General features: G+C 35.9%; 1 protein-coding gene across 5 annotated transcripts in view; it reads right to left on the bottom strand.

The window, feature by feature from the left end:
* SETD3 (SET domain containing 3, actin N3(tau)-histidine methyltransferase) overlaps positions 1-18,439 on the bottom strand; it is a 60,005-nt gene that overhangs the window by 31,965 nt on the left and 9,601 nt on the right. For 2 of the 5 annotated variants that reach the window (XM_058829353.1, XM_058829356.1), the window contains 3 exons: positions 5,802-5,911; positions 4,065-4,157; positions 1,065-1,213 (listed from right to left, as the gene is read on the bottom strand). In XM_058829353.1, coding sequence (XP_058685336.1) covers positions 1,065-1,213; positions 4,065-4,157; positions 5,802-5,904 — 345 coding nt within the window. In that variant the 5' untranslated portion in view covers positions 5,905-5,911. Of the gene's footprint in view, positions 1-1,064; positions 1,214-4,064; positions 4,158-5,801; positions 5,912-6,376; positions 6,524-6,582; positions 6,735-18,439 lie in introns of those variants that run through there. The other 3 variants (XM_058829354.1, XM_058829355.1, XM_058829357.1) reach the window with 3 other exon arrangements.

Here is an 18,439-nt window from a genome sequence, read left to right on the forward strand (position 1 = left end):
TCAAGCATCTCAAATATATACCAACTTTAAATTATAAATTGTTTGCATTATTTTTTTTAAATCAAAATTATTCTGAATCAAAATTCTTCCTTCTCTTCCGCTGCAGATTCAACAAGCAACCTCTGTTTCATATTGTGGTAACCAAATGTTTCAATGTGCATTACACAGAGCTTTAAACACAGAGACTCAGATACAAAAAAAAGCCCTTCCATTTTGGAACTGCTAACATGTACAACACAACCTTAAAACTACCAGATACATTGTATTGCTAATAAATATGTGATCAAATACTTTCTCACAGTAGAGTTTTTTCCATATTGGCTGTTTTTATTTCAGAAGAACTGCTCAGGATTTCTATCAATGTATTAACTGTGTGCTAATGAAGCTTTTAAATGATCATACTATGCTCACTTTCTAAGAGTCTTTCTACAACAGCTAATTGGTCTTCAAAGCTGTTTCCCACCCACAAAATGGGAATGGAAAGACACAATTTTAAATGCTTACCTTTTAATATTTAGCTAATTCTAAATAGTTTGTCTATACTCCTTATCTGATGATTAAAAAAATCCTTTACAATTATCATAATTTGGAGATTTTTTCATTTTCACTGGAAAATAGGTACCGCAAACACCTCTTTCTGAGACAAAAAGACGAATTTTTTAAAATAAGGGACATGAATGAAAAAGAGACTAAATAGGTATTGTAAATACCTCTTTTGCAGGAAAAAACTTCAGTTCTTAAAATGCCACATAAAAGAAGAGAAGAGACTAAATAGTTAGAAAACATGGAGTATACATCAGTGTCGTAGAGTACTCTGGTGATTAGGTAAAGAGTATGGACAACACAGAGAGAAAAAAAAATTCATTTAAAATTCACAGTACTACCAGTAGTCATCAAAAATAATACTCAATCTTATCAATAATGTTGTTCTCAAGTACACAGAGCTGGTAATGTTTCAGAACAGAATAAGCAGTCAAAAAGGGGGAAAGGGTGAGCGTTTCAGAGCTCTGCAGATACATTCCAAACACTATTTTCTAAACTAAGTCAAATGTTCACATGCTCACCTTTATCTCTCTTGTTGCTTTCAAACCAAATCCCTCCTCTTCAAAGTTAGCTATTTCAAAACCCTCTGTGGATGCTCCATTTTCAGTTGCCCACTTTATCAATTCAGGGAAATAGTCATCTCTTTTTCCATCAAAGACAACAGACAAACCTATATACACAATTTATTGAAAAACAAATGCAGAAATAAGAGGATCCAGAAAGATAAAAAAGCTCAATATAAAAGCCCATGTAAAAAGATATCTGCTATCTCACAGCAGTGCTACTTTGAAGTAGCTGAGTCAGAACTGGTCTCTGTTAAGTGTTACTCAATACTATATAAATGTCATACCCAATTTTCATCAAATTCAATAATGTGCCAAACTGGCTTACCAGTCATCTTAAAAATGCAACTGCCCAAACTGAGCAGTAATGGAATATGAAACTCTCCACTTCTTCCCCTTTTAATAAAGGCCAAAATATTTCCAATCTTAATATCAATGATAAATGCAATCACCACAACATATTGATACAGACCAGGAAGAATTTGAGAGGCAAGCTGTAATTTCATTAATTCAGCACTGCAACTTATGATAAGCAGATCTTGAGTTCCCTCTTTCGCATACAAGGCTGTTAGACTTTTCCTGTAGCACATGGATCTACTAAAATATCTAAGGATAGATCTAAAATATCTAAGGATCGATCTAAAATATCTAAGGATCATCCTCCTGACAACACAGAGCTCATCCAAACTTTTAAACTTTGCTTCTCCAATGGCATGTGGTCCACCGGTTAAATCACAAGCCTCATTCATTTCCTCAACTTTGCTCTTTACTGTGAATTCATTTAAATATCTTGGTAATAGTTCCTGGCTATATACTCAGCCAGCTGCTTTTGTACCTCTTTGCCTCTGTGTGTTCTCTTCAACCCAAATACTAGTCAGATCACATTAGAAGTGTCCAAAGGCCCCCAAAATGCTCAGGCCATTTTATGAGTGACAAAAATGTCATCAGCAAGACATTTTACATCCTAAGATATTTTGGCTAAGCACAAGGAATAAAATACATTTTGAGATTAAAATTATTTTAGGGAAGTAGCATTAGTATATTTACAATATCCCCCTCCTGCCTCCAAATTTTACATTTCAATGCCCAGAACCAATCAAATATGTAGTTAACTTAAAAGTGCAAGTATCATTTGAAACTGTCATCTTATAAAAATTTATTAAGCATTTACAAAGTCCTTTTTGGAACATAATGAACTCACAAACCTGGTAAGACTAGTTGCATAGTTTCTACAGAACTCGGTAGGTGTTTATACTGTCCAAGACTTTGCTCTTTTGATTTCCAACTTTTGTTACTGTATAAGACTACTAGAAGCTCTTAAATCCAGCTTTTACTTGGGACCATTCTTTAAGCCTCTATGAAATTCTACTTCCATTCCTCATATACAGGGTGGATCAATGCTTCCAAAATTTTTCAAAATTAAAGAGAAGACCAGCTCCTTTAAATTATAAGCACCATTGGGGAATAAATTGTTTCTATATGGAACAAAATATAGCTGTACTGATGAAAATCTATATTGAAAAGTAGCTTTATTTAGGATTTTGCTAATGAGTCAAACAAGGAAAATTTTCAAAATTAAAAATATTCTGGTTTCAAATTAAGAGTTTTCTATACCGAAGATCATTCCAGTTCACACTCTGCAACCTCATGTTCTAGTCAAGAAAAGCATAAAGTGCAATACTCTCGGCAATATATATTAATTTGTATATCTCAGAGCTCCCAACAAGAACTTCCTCCACTAACTAAAGCCTTTATTAAGTTAGCAAACTGTGTTGCATTAACTACTATGTTCCACTAAAAATAGTCTTGAAAGACACCATACCATTTCTATTCCCTATGTATGAAAAAAAGTTACATGGAAAGAGAACTGCATGTCAATAGTAGTGTGGTTAGTAGGTTTTGTATCTTCCAAAGAAAAACATATGCTCTATTAACAAGATACTGCTACACTAATTCTACCATCTCTGCCAGCAGCATCTTCCCTGTGGATAGTTTAATCTTTCTGGTGCAGAAGAAAGATACAGCAAAGAGGTTTATTAAGTCCTTTCATGAAGTAAGATTTTTATGTATCAGTCAAAATATATTAAAAACAGGTGTGAAAGGGAAATTTCAAGCCTCTGAAGTATTTGCTTTATCAAGTAGTGCCATGAACTAGTCAAGCTCCATTTATATGTAGTCTGGCATTTTTGCTGCTACTGTATAAATACCAGAGAAGAATTGTTTAGGACTTTTCCAGGTATGTCCAGCCCAAATTTATTCATTGTAAGTTTAAAAAGTTATTTCTCAGTTATGAAAATACATCAGTCATAAAAGAGGTTAATTTTACTAAATATTATATGAAAAGCACCTTTTAGAGCTTGCCTCCAAATATAACTAAATTAATATTAAAAAAGTGTCATCAACAGCAAGTTGTTACAGACCATAACAGAAGAAAACTGGTCTAGTATGAAAAATTAAGCATACCTTAAACTTTGGAAAACTGGCAATAAAATTCCTCATTAACTATGATATAATAATAACAACTTTCTTTTGATTATGTGTTTCATTTAGAGCAGATAGACTTATTAGCTGATGTATTAATTTTGTGCATTTTTGTCATCACTCAATGTCCTAATGTTGTATTGCTGAAATTGTTTCAACATCCAATGAAGTCTTGATGTAACTTAAAACAGTTACAAATTTAAATTCAGAATGTTCAGCTTATTAATAGAGGCAGAGCAGCAGACCATGCAATCTGGAACCAAGGCAGTCTATTATTCTCTAAGGATTTTTACTTCTAGTCCTTCAGATTGTGTTGAGAAAACAACTTCAAGCTCCTTTTTCTACTTATCAGACAGAATTCTCACACCATCATTTCTCTGTGACAATCATTCAGAATTCTGAGTATTAAAATGGTTAATGCCAGTAGTGAAGCCCACCTGAACAGCTGAGAAACACTTGCAAGTGTTTCACATTTACCTTTTTGCTTTTTGCGGATTTTCTCCACAAGTGAACGGATCTGTACATATTCTTCCCATTCCTTACCAGGACCCGGGGGAGGACTGCTGCATTCTGGAAATAAAAATGTTTTCTTTAATTAAGTACATTATATACATATATATGTATATATATGCACACACACATATACAGATATACATATAAACATATATATTTTAACCTTTATATTTTATATTTTTAATATATATATTTTAATTTATGGTTTCACAGTAACTTAACAGAACCCCAGTACTATTTGTCCCTCAAATATATTTACAAGGCAAATGAAACAATCTCTACTGTTTTATACATCCCATTATATGACATGGAATTAATTTAGCCTTTTGAAATCTTCACAGTATAACTTTTTTTTTTTATTTTTTAATATTCTTTCAGATATAAGAAACAGCAAAAGTCTAAAAAGCTTGGAAGAAAAAAAGGTAAACAACCAGGCCAGTAAGCAAATAATATTTCAGATAAGACAAACAAAAAAAGTGTCTGTTTTCAATAATTCAAGCAATGCACTCTGTTTACATTAGCCTGCTGCTATCACTCTTGCTGTAATGAAAGCAGATAATAACAGCACAGAGAATACCTTCATTAATTGAGAAATTTGCTGGTACATACATCTGACCTGCCTAGTCAATACTGTTTTCACAGATGCACAAGTACTGGAGGGACAAGCAAAGGAACACAAATCCATGCTTTAGCTTTAGATAACATCCACAGTGTCTCTGCCAATATTCTAAATGTCAGTGTGTGGATTTCTTGATCTAAGCCATGTAAATCCAAGTGGACAGCTGAAGATTACCTTGCTCAAATGATTTGAAAAATCTTAGCATTGAATAAAATATGGAAGCTTGACAAAAAGAACAGCTGATACTTGTCTTTGCTTAGCAAATTAGATCTACATGTTATTTTTGGTAGCAAAGCAGAGGCCAATTGCAGCATAAGCATCAAACTGCTTTGCCAACTCCTTGTCTCCTCTTCATGAGCAATGCTAAGAAAAAATTTAATTTTTCTAAGGCAACATTTAGATGTGTCCAGAATATGAAAATCGGGACTTGTGTTTCAAAAAGAAGTGTATCACAGCACAGATACTAATGACAGTAGAAAGAGTCAATAGTACTTTAGTATCATTGTATGGAATTATGCTCTTTTTTTCATATTTACTAGAAATAATGGATGAGTTCCAAGTTCCACAACAACTGAAACAATCTTTGGTCTATACACCAGATCTATGAAAAGTTTCCAAACAGCAACAACAACCAAAAAATTATATATGCAACAAAAATATCTGTGCAGTTGAACTGAGTTGTATTACTGTTTTCCACAGTTAAGTTCAAAGTACTGTTCAAGTGATAAATGGAAACAGCATAATTCTTCAAGTTTGTAAGAAAAACATTTTTGAAAAATCTTTAATGCCAAGTTACCTAGTTGTTTAAAAGTCTAATCTCAAACAGCATTTATTCAGAGGAAAAGTGGAATGCTGCCACAAATATGGTCTGTCCAATAAATACCCACTTAAATAAGCCAATGACTGCATATATTAACAGAGATAGTTTTGTGCGTATCCCAGAGTATCTATCTTAAGCACTCTGAAATAGCAAGCTTGGCCACTTACAGTAAAAATACAACTCACTGGCTTCAACAAGAAAATGTTTTTGAGTGGTTTGCACACCAGCCCTTTCCCCAGAGAGGCATAAAAACTAAACTTACTTTGCAATAACTCACTAATTAGATTCAACATTTCCTTTGGAGATACTGTCGCTGTAGCTCCTGTACCTGACTTTTGAGTTTTTACTCGGCTCTTCTTCCCCATCTTCCAACTAAAAGAGATTAAGAAGTACACTGTCACCAAATACAATGAAACAAAATATGGAAGTATAAATGAACAAGATCTTCTTTCACTAGGTCAGGTGAAAAAGAAAAGAATGAAAAATTATTTCTCACACATATATATGTGCAAGTATTACTTGCATGGCCTGAATTTAAGTGCCATACAGCGCAATCTGAAGCAGTATTTCATGTAGTTGCACATTAATTACTTCAGGGTAATTAGAAACTAGCAATCTTAGAGACATAAAGAAAAATTATTCGAATTGCATGCAAATTCATTAGTTGTGAACAAATATTATGGATTCCAGAGTATTCAGGCTATAGAAAACCAGGTTATTTTATCTCATCAGCTGCATGGCCAATAGTGGCTGAATTAGTATTTTGACTGTACATTACATAGTAATTCAAAATGAATTGAAAATTAAGTATTCCATTTCAAACTAAAATCAAGATACCATCTGTATATCTTTGCTGCAGCTTCTTGTGAGTCAAGGCAACTACTTAAAGAAAACTTATTTTCAGTTCCTGAAGTAAATGGAACATCATCTTAGGCTGGCATTCCAATATTCAGTGCCCCTTGTTCTCATGCAGGACTTAAATCACACAACACCTCCTGGAACAGCAGTGTAGTAAGGTGTGAAATATCCAGGGAATTTCTCACATGCACTGGGAGCAATTTCTGATGCTGGCACTGAAAAGGCTTCTAGGGGAGGGGTTATGCAGGATCTGGTACTCATGAATAAGGAAGAACTGCTCACGCATAAGACGGCCAACTGCCTTGGATGCGGTAATTGTGAAATTGTAGTGTAAGTCCTGAGAAAAGAAGGGAAGTTAAATAGCAGACTAAAGACTCTGGTCTCACTGCAGTAGACAGAGCTGGGACTTGCTCACGGAATGGTAAGCAGAATGATCTGGAAGGCTACAAACGACTCCATGATAGCCAGTCATCTTCCTGAACTCTCTTCTCTGAGCACAAAACAAGCCTTCCCAACATGAAAGAAAAGCAGCAGGCACAGCAGGAGGCCAGCTGACTGTACACAGGAGTCCTCATTGACAGAGCTTAAATGACACAGGAACATAGGTAAAGTGGAAGTGGGGACAGCCAACTGACAGGAGGAGAATATAGATGCACTCTCTGGGCAAGCAGGGGATGAAGAGGGAGGCCAAAGCTTGTTTGGAGCTGATATTGAAGATGAATGTGAAAGGCAAGGAAGAAAAGCTTTTATCACAAGCAGAAGACACTCTGGGGAAAATGTAACTCTGCTGCTAAATCAGGAAGCTACCAAGTGATGAAAGGTACAGAAAAAATTGAGACACTTTGGGCATGGTCTTTACCAGCAAGGGCTGCTATCAGGTTTATCATGTTTCTGCATCTAGTAGCAAAGTTTGAGGGAGAGGATCTACCAAGTCAAAAAGCTATCTAGGTAAACTGGACATACACATGCGGGCTACCATCTTTGAAAAGTCATGGTAATTGCTCATGACAGAAAACTGGTAACTTAAAATCAAACAAACAAAACCCAACTGAAAGGCAAGGTGGAGGCAGGAAAGAGTAAAGGATCCAGAGAACTAGAAAGTAGTGAGTCTCACCTCATTTGCTGTACAAAATGTAGAATGGGTTCTAAAAGGAAGTTATTTCCAGGCATGATGGACATAAATGTGACTGGCACCAGAAAACAGACTTCTAAAGGCAAACCCTGCACTGCCCTGAGCAGAAGAGTAAATGGCTTCATGGACCAGGCAGAACTGGTGGTTACCAGTGCTTTGACTTATGCAAGAATTTTAACACTATCTTCCATAGCACCCCAGTTGCATAATTGCATCAGTCCACCTTGAGTTGCATAAATTGCTTTCCCAATACAGTTTCTACAATGAAAAGCACACGCACACAGCTGGTAAGGAGACATCCCACTGATTCAGTGTGAGAACCACTGCCTGATCACATCTCTTGATGTCTGTGAATGAACACTGGACATCCTCTTGAAATGTGTTGCTCTACCACAAAGAGTTACATTTGATATAAGAGTTCTTAGTATTTTTCAGCTCAGATGAAAGGGACAGTAACACTCATTATGCAATCCATGTTGAATTTATAATAGTACTCATTGGAAATAGGGTCAATATAAAAGGTCAACCTGCCATAATGCAGTGTGAGACAAAGAATAACAATACTGACAAAAAATGAACTTAGGAGTTTATTTTCATGGTCTTCCCATTATACTGTCTTTCCTTCTGGTTTGTTTTTTCTTTACTCCCTGGCAGTTTTCTCATGGTACATCCTTCACTAAGACTTTATTGAAACATCACCTATTCACTTGACTGTTCCACTGTCCTATATGCCATTCTGATACATTTATTTTAGACTCTTCTGCTCTTAAGAAAAATCATCAGATGGGTCTGTAATGGATCCAACAGCAGGATTGGAGATGCAGTCCAAAATCTTAAGAGCAAGAACAATGAAGTTCTGTGTTGATTCATAAAAATGTTTTCTACATTCCCTCTAAGCACAAGTCCCTCCATCTTTAGAATCATCAGAAAATTAAAGCTCTCACACATTGTGTATTTGATGATAAAAGTTATAAATTATGACATATAGTTTATATCAAGATACTAATAAGTATTAAGATATGTAGGTTGATAAAATGTAATTATTTTGAAGGATTTTGTTTTCTCATTTCCAAGAATGAAGCAAGTTAGTTGATCAATAAATTGGAGAAAAACAATCTTAGCAAATGTTCTATATACTGCAGGTTTTTTATTTCCATTACTTTTTTTTAAAGTTGTATTGAAAGGAATAATCTGCTTGAAATATAAATATCCATCAGTAAATTTATAAGAAGAAAAAAACAAAGAAAACTGTGCACATTATACATGATGACATGAGAAGTTCCACCATAGATTCAGAACAATACATGAAGCTATTCAAATATGGTACACAGTCAGCATTAATTTTTTAATTTTTCCTTGTATGAAACACATTAGTAGAAAAAATCCATTATTGCAATGAATGTATTGCCAAGAATTATGCCTTAAGATAAAGCTGATTACAGAGGATATGAATTTCAGCTTCCCAAATATAAAGAAAAGGAAAATTTGAACAATGTTTTGTATTACCATCCTAGGCTAATATTGTTTCAGAGGCCAAAACCAAAAATCTAGCTGAAATCTGGTCTTTACAAGAAATTCAAGCCTAATACAAGATATGTCTTAGCTACTACTAATGTTCCAGTAACACACAGCAAACATACCATAGAAAAAACAGGTTCATTGAACATAACTCCTAAGATTGATGGCACCACAATCAGAAACGCATTTTTTCAGTACACTGCTACCAAGTATATGAATATGAAATAAGCTCTATAAGTATCTCTGCTCTCTCCTTTGATACATGCATCCTGTCTAACTATTGCTTCTTAGCCATCAGAATTTCTACAGAGAAAATATTCTGCATGCATGATTAAATCAGCAAGTCTCTCACACAAAAAAAACACAAAACCATCAGACTGATATCTTGAGATATCTGGTTAAGGAAGTATTTCCTTTTAAGGAATCATCTACCTTGATCAAAAGTGTATTTTTTCATCCAATTCCCAATCAGAAAAACAGCCTTCTACTTCCTACATACTTGTCTTCATTCACTATTCCGTTACATGAAACAGATATAACTATTTAAACCTAATGCATTTGACAGCTGTATTGTTTAGTGAGAGCCATAATTTGATAGGATTTGCTGCTATACATAGCTGACTAGAAAACGTATTCCAAATACCAGCACAGTGAAGTCTATGTGCCATTAAAAAGTCACACATTATATCTTGTAAAATATATAAACTAAAAATAGATTATGAATGTCTCTTCAAAATGTCTGAAATCTAACAGAACACTTAATCCAATTTCTTATTTGGGAAAAAAGTTTAGTTAAGGAGTGCCCTGCTGTACTTAACCAGCAAATGACAGGTTATAATGATAGTGGGAGACACGATATGGAAAAAGTGTGCTTCCTTTGTGAAACTACCTTTTGGAATTCAGTTCACGAAACAGATTTTAGAGTCAAATTTCAATTAAAAAAATCCCAGAATTCCAAGAAATGTTTGTAACTTCAGGGAAAAAAAATCTCAAAATATTTTTAATTTTACATAAAATTTCAGACAAGAAGTATCTTTTTTTTGCAAGTGACTAAAACTATTGTTTAGAAAGAAGCAAAGAATGAACCCTCTTTTTGACACAGCAATGAAAAGAAGGGGTGTTTGCCAGTATCTGCATGACAACAGAAGAAGCAATAAATCCATATGATATATATATATAAAATATAGCTGTGCTATGTGGGGAGAAACAAAACAAAAAATCCTTCCAATGAACCACAAACCTTATGAAGGTTCTGAAGAAGCAACACACATTTCAGTGGAAAAGTGATTTGGGTTTATTTTTTCTTTTTGAGTTTGGCTTTCTGGTTGTATTCTGGTGAAGAGTTTTTAAGTATTATGCCATGTTTTCTTTCAAATGAATGCTGTTGAAAAGTCCTGAAAGCATTCTCCAAAGAGCGAGTACACTGACAGCAATGATGAATAAGCTTAGTAATACAGAACACAGCCACATTTCCAAATATAGTGTATCAGCTGGCTTGACAAAAAGAATCATGCCAGAAGTGGCAGTGAAGGGTGTAAATGATCCATCTCCCTTCTCTAATACTGCTACCAAAGAGCAGTTGTGTTGGGTCAGACTTTGAACTGGTTTCCACATCACACAAAAATAATATTTTAATGAACTGTAAAATATGCCTCCTCTTGACTTGCAGCTTTAAAAAGTGAGCATGTTCACCTAACAGCTTTAAAAGATAACCATGAGAAGTCCGCACAAAACCCCCAAAGTACTAAAGAACTGGCACCAAATGAATGTATTTTTGTTGTTTTATTTAAAAAAAAACAACAAAACATGACTGCTTTAGCATTTTATTTAAGAAATCTAATACTTATGGTATTAGAGAATTTGACTTCATCACAGGATCACATTTCCTTATGGATGCAATGCCAAGCTTGCTTGATAAAACACAGATCCTTCCAAATAATAGGTCAGAAAAAAATTCCACTTAATCATTAACAAACCCCCCAGCTTTTCACATACACATGACAACCAAGAAAGTTCACTGCAGCACTACATAGAGTTGCAGTCAGGCTTGATAGGAAAAAAAAATTAAAATATCTATGATTAAGCACTGTAAAGACACCTACCTCTCCCTGTCTCTAACTAGGTAAAAATATAAGTTTGCAACCTTTGTTATGAAACTGTGTATATGATCATTGCACTAAGTAAACACTATGTTAATTTTTAACTGTGATGATTTTAAAAAAATTATTCTAAGTATGTGGAGTCTGATTTCTTCTGGATGTCTATCTTGCTTTCTTTCCCAGTGGCCTCAGAATCCCTGCAGTGCTCTTCACCCTCCCCATCTCTTCTGGGACTCCACGTTGCTCTGTTTCATCCTCACATGACCACACAAGCCAGCAATGTCTCCTTTTGCAGGTTTCAATATAACTGCGTATTGGCAGAACCAGCAGCACACGTGGCCACTAACTGACAAACAGGCCAAGCAGGTGAACTGTTCTCAACACAGCTTTTCCTCCAGCGAGCAGGCCAAGTTCTGCTAGAGTACTCCCACTCCACCAAAGTTGATTGAAAATATCCAACAGGTTGACGGGTGAAGCAGGACAAACTGAGCAGCAGAGAGAACTTACAAGCCTTATTTGCTTTAGCTATTACTTTTTACTTCACAGAGCAATAAACCAAAATTTGCCAGACTTTTACAACACCAACCAAGTTAGGAATTCCCACTGCAAGAGTTACCTCTCCAAGTTCAACTTTGCTTCAAGGATCCCGTACATTTCAATGCATTATCTTAACATTGTATCGTCTTTAATTCAGATCCCTGTAGATGCTAATTACATTATGTTCTCATTATTACATAATAGTTACCACTCCATGCATCTACTTGGCACATATGGGCACAGATGGCAGAGGGGTGCATATCTAGAATCTGTAGAAGGATACATGCGGGTAAACAAGGGCAGACAAGGAGAAGACAAGGGAATTCTCAAGTCATGCAAAGAGCAAGGGGAGGTGAGTATTGTAGGTGGCTGTGGGATATGTTCCTTGGCTGCATCAAAAGAGAGGACAGATAAGTGGGATGCACACAAATGACACTTGCAATTTCTTATTCTAGTTTGACTGTCTAGCCTAAGTCCTTTTCCCCTCTGCTTCAGAAAGGAATTGTATCATCTTTTATATCAACATATGCTAAGAAGCCAGGGTCTTAAAGGACAAGCTTAATGCTTATAGGCAACTGACAGGAGTTCTTCAATCTGTATGTAGGAGAACACAATTTTACACTTGATATGACCAGCTTTACACAGAATGTGATCTTTTGCTTCCACTGATCAAGTTGAGTTTTTTTCTGCTAAACTTGAATCTTATGACTGTGGCTAAAAAGATAAATACATTTCATAGAAAATAGATGAAATCAAGAAGTGTAAGAACAGTGTGGGCGAAGGAAGAGATCTGTGATCTTTAAGAAAAATTCAGCTTATACATTTACAATGAACGCTATGTTTTCTTCTGAAAACCACCTACATCATGTCACTTGGAAACCACATTAACATTCTCATCACTCCTAAGGTATTAATCTAAGTGTTCCCACTAAATAAATGACTAATTAGTTACTGATTCAATCCATTTCCCCCCAGCTCTTTCACCTTTGATGTACTCTACCCCTTCTTTTCTTGCTATTAATTCTCCTCTCCCATGACCACCTTTTCCTCTTTCTTCCACTTCCTCTACAAACTTGTCCCAAAAGCTGTTCTAAACACAAATGTCATTGCAGTTCACTGTCTGTGTTTTCTCCAGTATATCTCTGTTCTTCTGTTTAAGTTGCAGTCTCTTTTGGAAGTTGGACCTTCTGTGATTGTATAGAGGAATAATAACAAGGAGGCCTTTTTTTATTTTTTTTTAAACAGGATCTGAAGTATTTTTGTAACACTGATGCCAATGCTGACAAAAATGACCTAAAGAAAGCACCAGTGAGATTAATAATAGAAAAATGCATTTTTTCCGCTTATGACTGCATTCCACTTAAAATACAATGTAAATTTATGTTTCCCTTAGCCGTAATCCACACAATTTCCTTGAAGAGCTAGCTTTAATACATGTGCTCCTTGTGGCAAGATGCTGTACTTAGAATCAGTCCAATGCACAACACAACTAACACAGAGTGCCCTAGGATCTTCTGATCTCCCAAAATAACTTGCAGCCCTTAAACACAGTCCCTCCTTGCTAGTTAATCCGAACACTCTATTCTATACAAAACATAGGCCAGCTACTTAGGCTTTTCATTTGAGCATCAAGTCAAGAAAGCCATCTCCAGCAGCAACCCACAGTTCCAGATACGCATGCTCTGTGGGAAGAGAGAGATCTTGGAACACACATATATTGGTTACGTGCTGCAGTTTTTTTCCAGTTCCATTTTATGAAGTTCTGCTTACTATTGCCCCCTCTCTTTCTAGTGTCTGCTTCCTGGATTCAAGACCCCCTCAAAGTCATAGGTCTTCCTCCACAATCTTCTTGATTGAAAAACACTTAGCACATTCCCTCCATATCTTCCCTTCTACAAAGAACTGCACTGAACAGCATCCACCGTCTCCTGGAGCAATAGTGAGAAGTTGCTCTGCTCCGTTTTTTTGTAAAGTCTACAGTTTTCATCCTTATCATAGCCTCCTTTATTTTTCTCCTCCCCTCACCTGTCTTTTACCAGAGGAAAAGTAACAATGACAGCAACCAAGAGCAGGCTACTTAGAGACCTACAGAACAAGCAGATCAGAGGGATTTTCTCCAATATGTGCACGCAGCTTCTTGCGGCCCAAGCTGCAATGTAGTAAGCTTTCCTTCCTCAAGAGGCCCGTGAAATTATCCAGGGTGTTATTCTCCTACTTCATACACAAACCCACTTTCATTGTTTTTTTTTTTTCCCAAAGACCTGATTTAACCACATGATCTATTTGCAATAGGACAACATTTTGTCACTCAGGTAAAGCAAATTAAATAGGTTGTCACCATCACTTCTTAACAAGAACAGTCTTCCTGAGAAAAATGCCTTTTGATTTAGTTATTTCCTTCCTATACCATTCCTCATCTTTCTCACTTAGCAGATGGATTTTATTTCCTTCAGGAGGTAGGTACCATTTACCTCTGTCTCCCCTCTCTGGAATACTTGCTTCTCACAAGCATCTCTTTTCTCCATGGAATCTACCACACCAGTGGTTGTAAGCTTTGCTGCTCTCTAAAGCAGACACAATATCAATGAAAAGTATGATTGCCTAAATAAATGCAACTGATCAAAAATAATTTTTTCCCCCAGTGGGGTAAAAATAAAGACTGATACAGAAAATGTCTCTCTAGCCTTTGCTAATGAAAAGAACTTACTGGGAAAAAAAATCATTAGAAATGTATGCCCCAGTTCTTAATGCTTCCAAATGAATGCTTTCTCTTCCTATAGGATGGGTATGAGTACAATTACATTGTACATTGTACATTTACTCATTGTACATGAGTAAAATACATTGTACATTGTATTTGCATGCCATTGCTTTAAAAACAGCTAACATCAACTAAGTAAATTTTTAAAAAAATATTGTTAGATAACATTTTTGCTTTTGTACTTATTCAGAAAAATTCAGCTCATGCAAAGCATCTGTTTTTCAGCTAGACCATCTTTTTATTTAATTCTTCACATGGGCTGTTTACTAAGGCATAAAGACGGTCACATGATTAACATATGCTACAATAAATCCTGATGTAAAATACATTTTGATTGTTTCTGAGAACCCTACTTACATGTTTTGTCCTGGAAGAGCTGTTTGCTATGGCAGTATAAACCTATAAGAAACACCCTCAACGTATAAAAGAAACTTTAAAAAAGTTCAGTCTACAAAACCAGTAAGATTAGTTGTTGTCTAGATCTAGCCTCCCAGTGGAAGAAAATGTCCCAAATGGCAAAACCACAAATACAGAAATGTTAATATGGACCAAAATATTTAGTAGCCAGTATGTCATAGCTACACAAGACTTAAAGTTAGAAAGTTACTTTGGTTTTACCTGTTATCATGTGCACATACATAATATACAATGCTTAAATAATAGTGCTCATATGCTAAGACATGAACTAATGTTCACATGCTAAGACATGAACTAATGTGCTACCTTTGCTGAACTTGAAAGGCTTTGTAAAGATCAAAATATTCCACAATTTTCAAAAATAGGTCCTGTGATGGCTTATTATAACCTGTTCTGCTTGCCATTGCACTGTGCCAACAAGGCTCACAATCATGTCATTTCAGACAGCAATTTCTTGGCCATGCTGGCACATTTACCATTCTTCATGGAATTCTCAATATAAATAATGACTAATGAGATCAAAAACTAGGACCTGCCATCACCATTTTCTGTATTTTGCTTAGTCAGACTGCTTTACAAAAGTGAAAAAAATATTCACATTGATGACAATGAAGGCACAAGTTAAAATTAAGCAATACTATGTTAATAGAGGTACAACAAAACACTGTAACACTCAATACATTGCTCCAGAGTGAATAGCTAAGAGCAGATATTATGCCCCTGTTCGAGACAGCTGATGTGCTTTGAAATTTTGGCAAAGCCTTGCATGCAATTTGGACTTTAGGATGATGCTACCCAAGCATATATTTCCATGGCAATTGTTTTTTAACCTACAATGTACATTTCACATAGCTCTGTCTTGGTCACTAAGAATCATAGTAATTTCAATCACCAAAAAAGAGGCAGCACATCTTTAAATGGGGGAAATAACTACTAATAAGAATTTAACCCGTTCCTCCTTTTGTGTTACTGAAAAAAAACAAAAGTGTGTGTGTATGCCATGTATACCATCCACTTTTTTAAAAAATTCTCTAGAATGCACAAAAAAGACTGATGCATATTGATACATATCACTTCATATTTACTGTGACCTGCTTCATGTAACAGCTAGAGCAGAAGGAAGGGAGCATGGCTGAATAGCAAAAAAAAAAAAAAAAAAAAAAAAATAAAAAAAAAAATTGTGGGTATTACTGTGTAGACTTTCTTTAGGTCCTTTTTTAATTGCATTATAGTCAATAGCATAAATAACACATAACTAGGCAATAACATATATTCCAATTAACTGGATTGTCTCAAAGGAAGAGATTTAAAGCTGAAGACACTTAATGCCAAGGACTACTGTTTAATTGCAACAATAATTCCACCTAAGTGGAATGCCCTCAAGCAACCTAGTAGCAATTGGGCCCTCAATTATTGCCATGCACTGAAAAATTCTCTCTGCTCAGCTTTTGCTTTAACACCTTTGCCTACCCTCTGCTTTCTACACATAGTGAACTTCAGTATGATTTACTATTGTCTCCTACACTGCTCCTTTCCAATGAGGTAATTTATGCAGGGCCATCATACTGACAAACCACATCTCCAGCCTTGATGTAGGCAGCACATCCTATAAAGGGCTGGCCACAGTCCTTGTGCCTTTCCATGTAACTAGTTCTCTGTTGAAGTTACTCCTCCAAGCAGCCAGGTGATGCACATATAACCATACACCAGATACATCACCAATATTTTACTGAAAAGAACTTACTAGCCACAGAGTCCTTGCAATATGTACACAAAGTTACAAAAAATCCTCTTGCAAATCGGTCTAATGAAGGGGAGGAAGGAAAGATGATATCCAGAGCAGAAAACAAGTTTCACAAGCTTTAAGACTTGTTCTAGCCTATGTGGCAACACACGCAATTCTTGCCCTCAAAACTAGTTTCATTATACATTCATGTCTTGTATCAACTGAAATTGGCTTAATGTTTCAATACCACTGCTGGAAACAAAAAACTACTTAAGTATCTATATTTGGACACTGAATTGACACTACCCAAGCTTGCACAATTAAACGTGCTTGAAATTATAAATATCTGAATTCAGCTACAGTTTCATGTTGCTTCCTGGAATACCCTGTCCTTAAAGAAGGGATTCTAAGCAGTTTTAAAGTAACTGCTGCATTTTTTTCTAGCTGAGTATGAAGCACAGCTATTCCATCAAGCTTCTAGAGCAGATGAATTCCTTAAAAATGTAGTCAGAGGTGGTATTGGTGGCACTTCACCCTGACCAGGAGAGTTTAAGATCACTATCAGACCACAACAAACAAAACATGGGCCAGAAGTGTTTATTGAATTCCCAGGGCTTTCAAGCTGCAGCCAGGAACCACAGCAGAAACTACTGTGAACAACAAAAAGACGAGTTTGGAGAATTCCACTGGGTATCCATGTGCCTCTTCTTAACCTTTCCAAGATGTGGGAATAGTTATGCCAGCTAATGGGCTTGCTGTTAAATTATACTGTGTGCCTTGTACACTTCTGCAAGATACCTGACAGATCATGTTGATATAGGATCATGGTTGCATGGAGGCAAAAAGCTCGCAGTGGCACTCCACCTCCATGAGAATGTGCTACACTTTTACCCACACAGAGGGTACACCTGGCCTGCCTTCCTGCTCTGGGAAGCAACATCAATGAGCAACATCAGCTCATTGTACACATATATATATAAATTTATCACTGCTCATTTGTGGAAATAGTGAATGAGCATTACTGTCATTCATTCCATATATATTCATTCCATGTGAAGTTCGAGGAGAGTTGAGTGCTTTGCTATATAGCACGGTCAGACAATGGTTGCCAGTGTATACACTAGCAGTGCACAGATTTACTGCAATTCAATTGATAAAGAAATACTCTGGGGACTCTCCTTAATAGCTTAAAAGAAACATTTTACCAATACATTTATTACAGAACTGCTTCTTTTGCTGGCAAACCCTTAGAGAAGGGATCATAGCCCTCAAGCCCAGTTACGATTACACTTCAATTCACTGCAATTTTAGTGTCCTCAAACCACCTGGGGCAGACCAAGAACTCCTCATTTCTAAATCCCAAGAGTACTATTTGACAGTTGGGAGAGGAACTACTGACAACATTTAAGAGCTATGCACATGGAAAAAAAACTAAGTTTCTGTTATGAATGCCTGATAAGTGATGTAATTGAGGGCTTAACAACTGTCAGAAAGTCTTCCAAACCCACTTGCCTTAAGCCCACTCCCTAGCTAGTAGTTAAAATGGTGATTATTCCAGAAGGTGTGTAGAAGTTTCAGGTGAAAGACTGGCAGTTTTCTGATCTTTTTATTCTAGACCTTGAAAATGAATCAGCATATTATTTCAAGCCCCTTCATACCTTCTGGCATTCACAGTTGGCAACTTGAGACCTTACAGTCACCTCCATGTTTACTCAAACTCTGCAGAGGTTTGAAATAAAGAAGCTTTTAACATACACATTTACTGAGCTCTAAGGAACAAGAAAGACACAGCAGTGTTAAGTCTTACTTAGCTTCATCCCTGAGCTTTCTGTTTGATAAAGTAATAAAATGT

The sequence above is a fragment of the Poecile atricapillus genome, chromosome 1, assembly GCF_030490865.1.
Source record: "Poecile atricapillus isolate bPoeAtr1 chromosome 1, bPoeAtr1.hap1, whole genome shotgun sequence".
NCBI lineage: Eukaryota > Metazoa > Chordata > Aves > Passeriformes > Paridae > Poecile > Poecile atricapillus.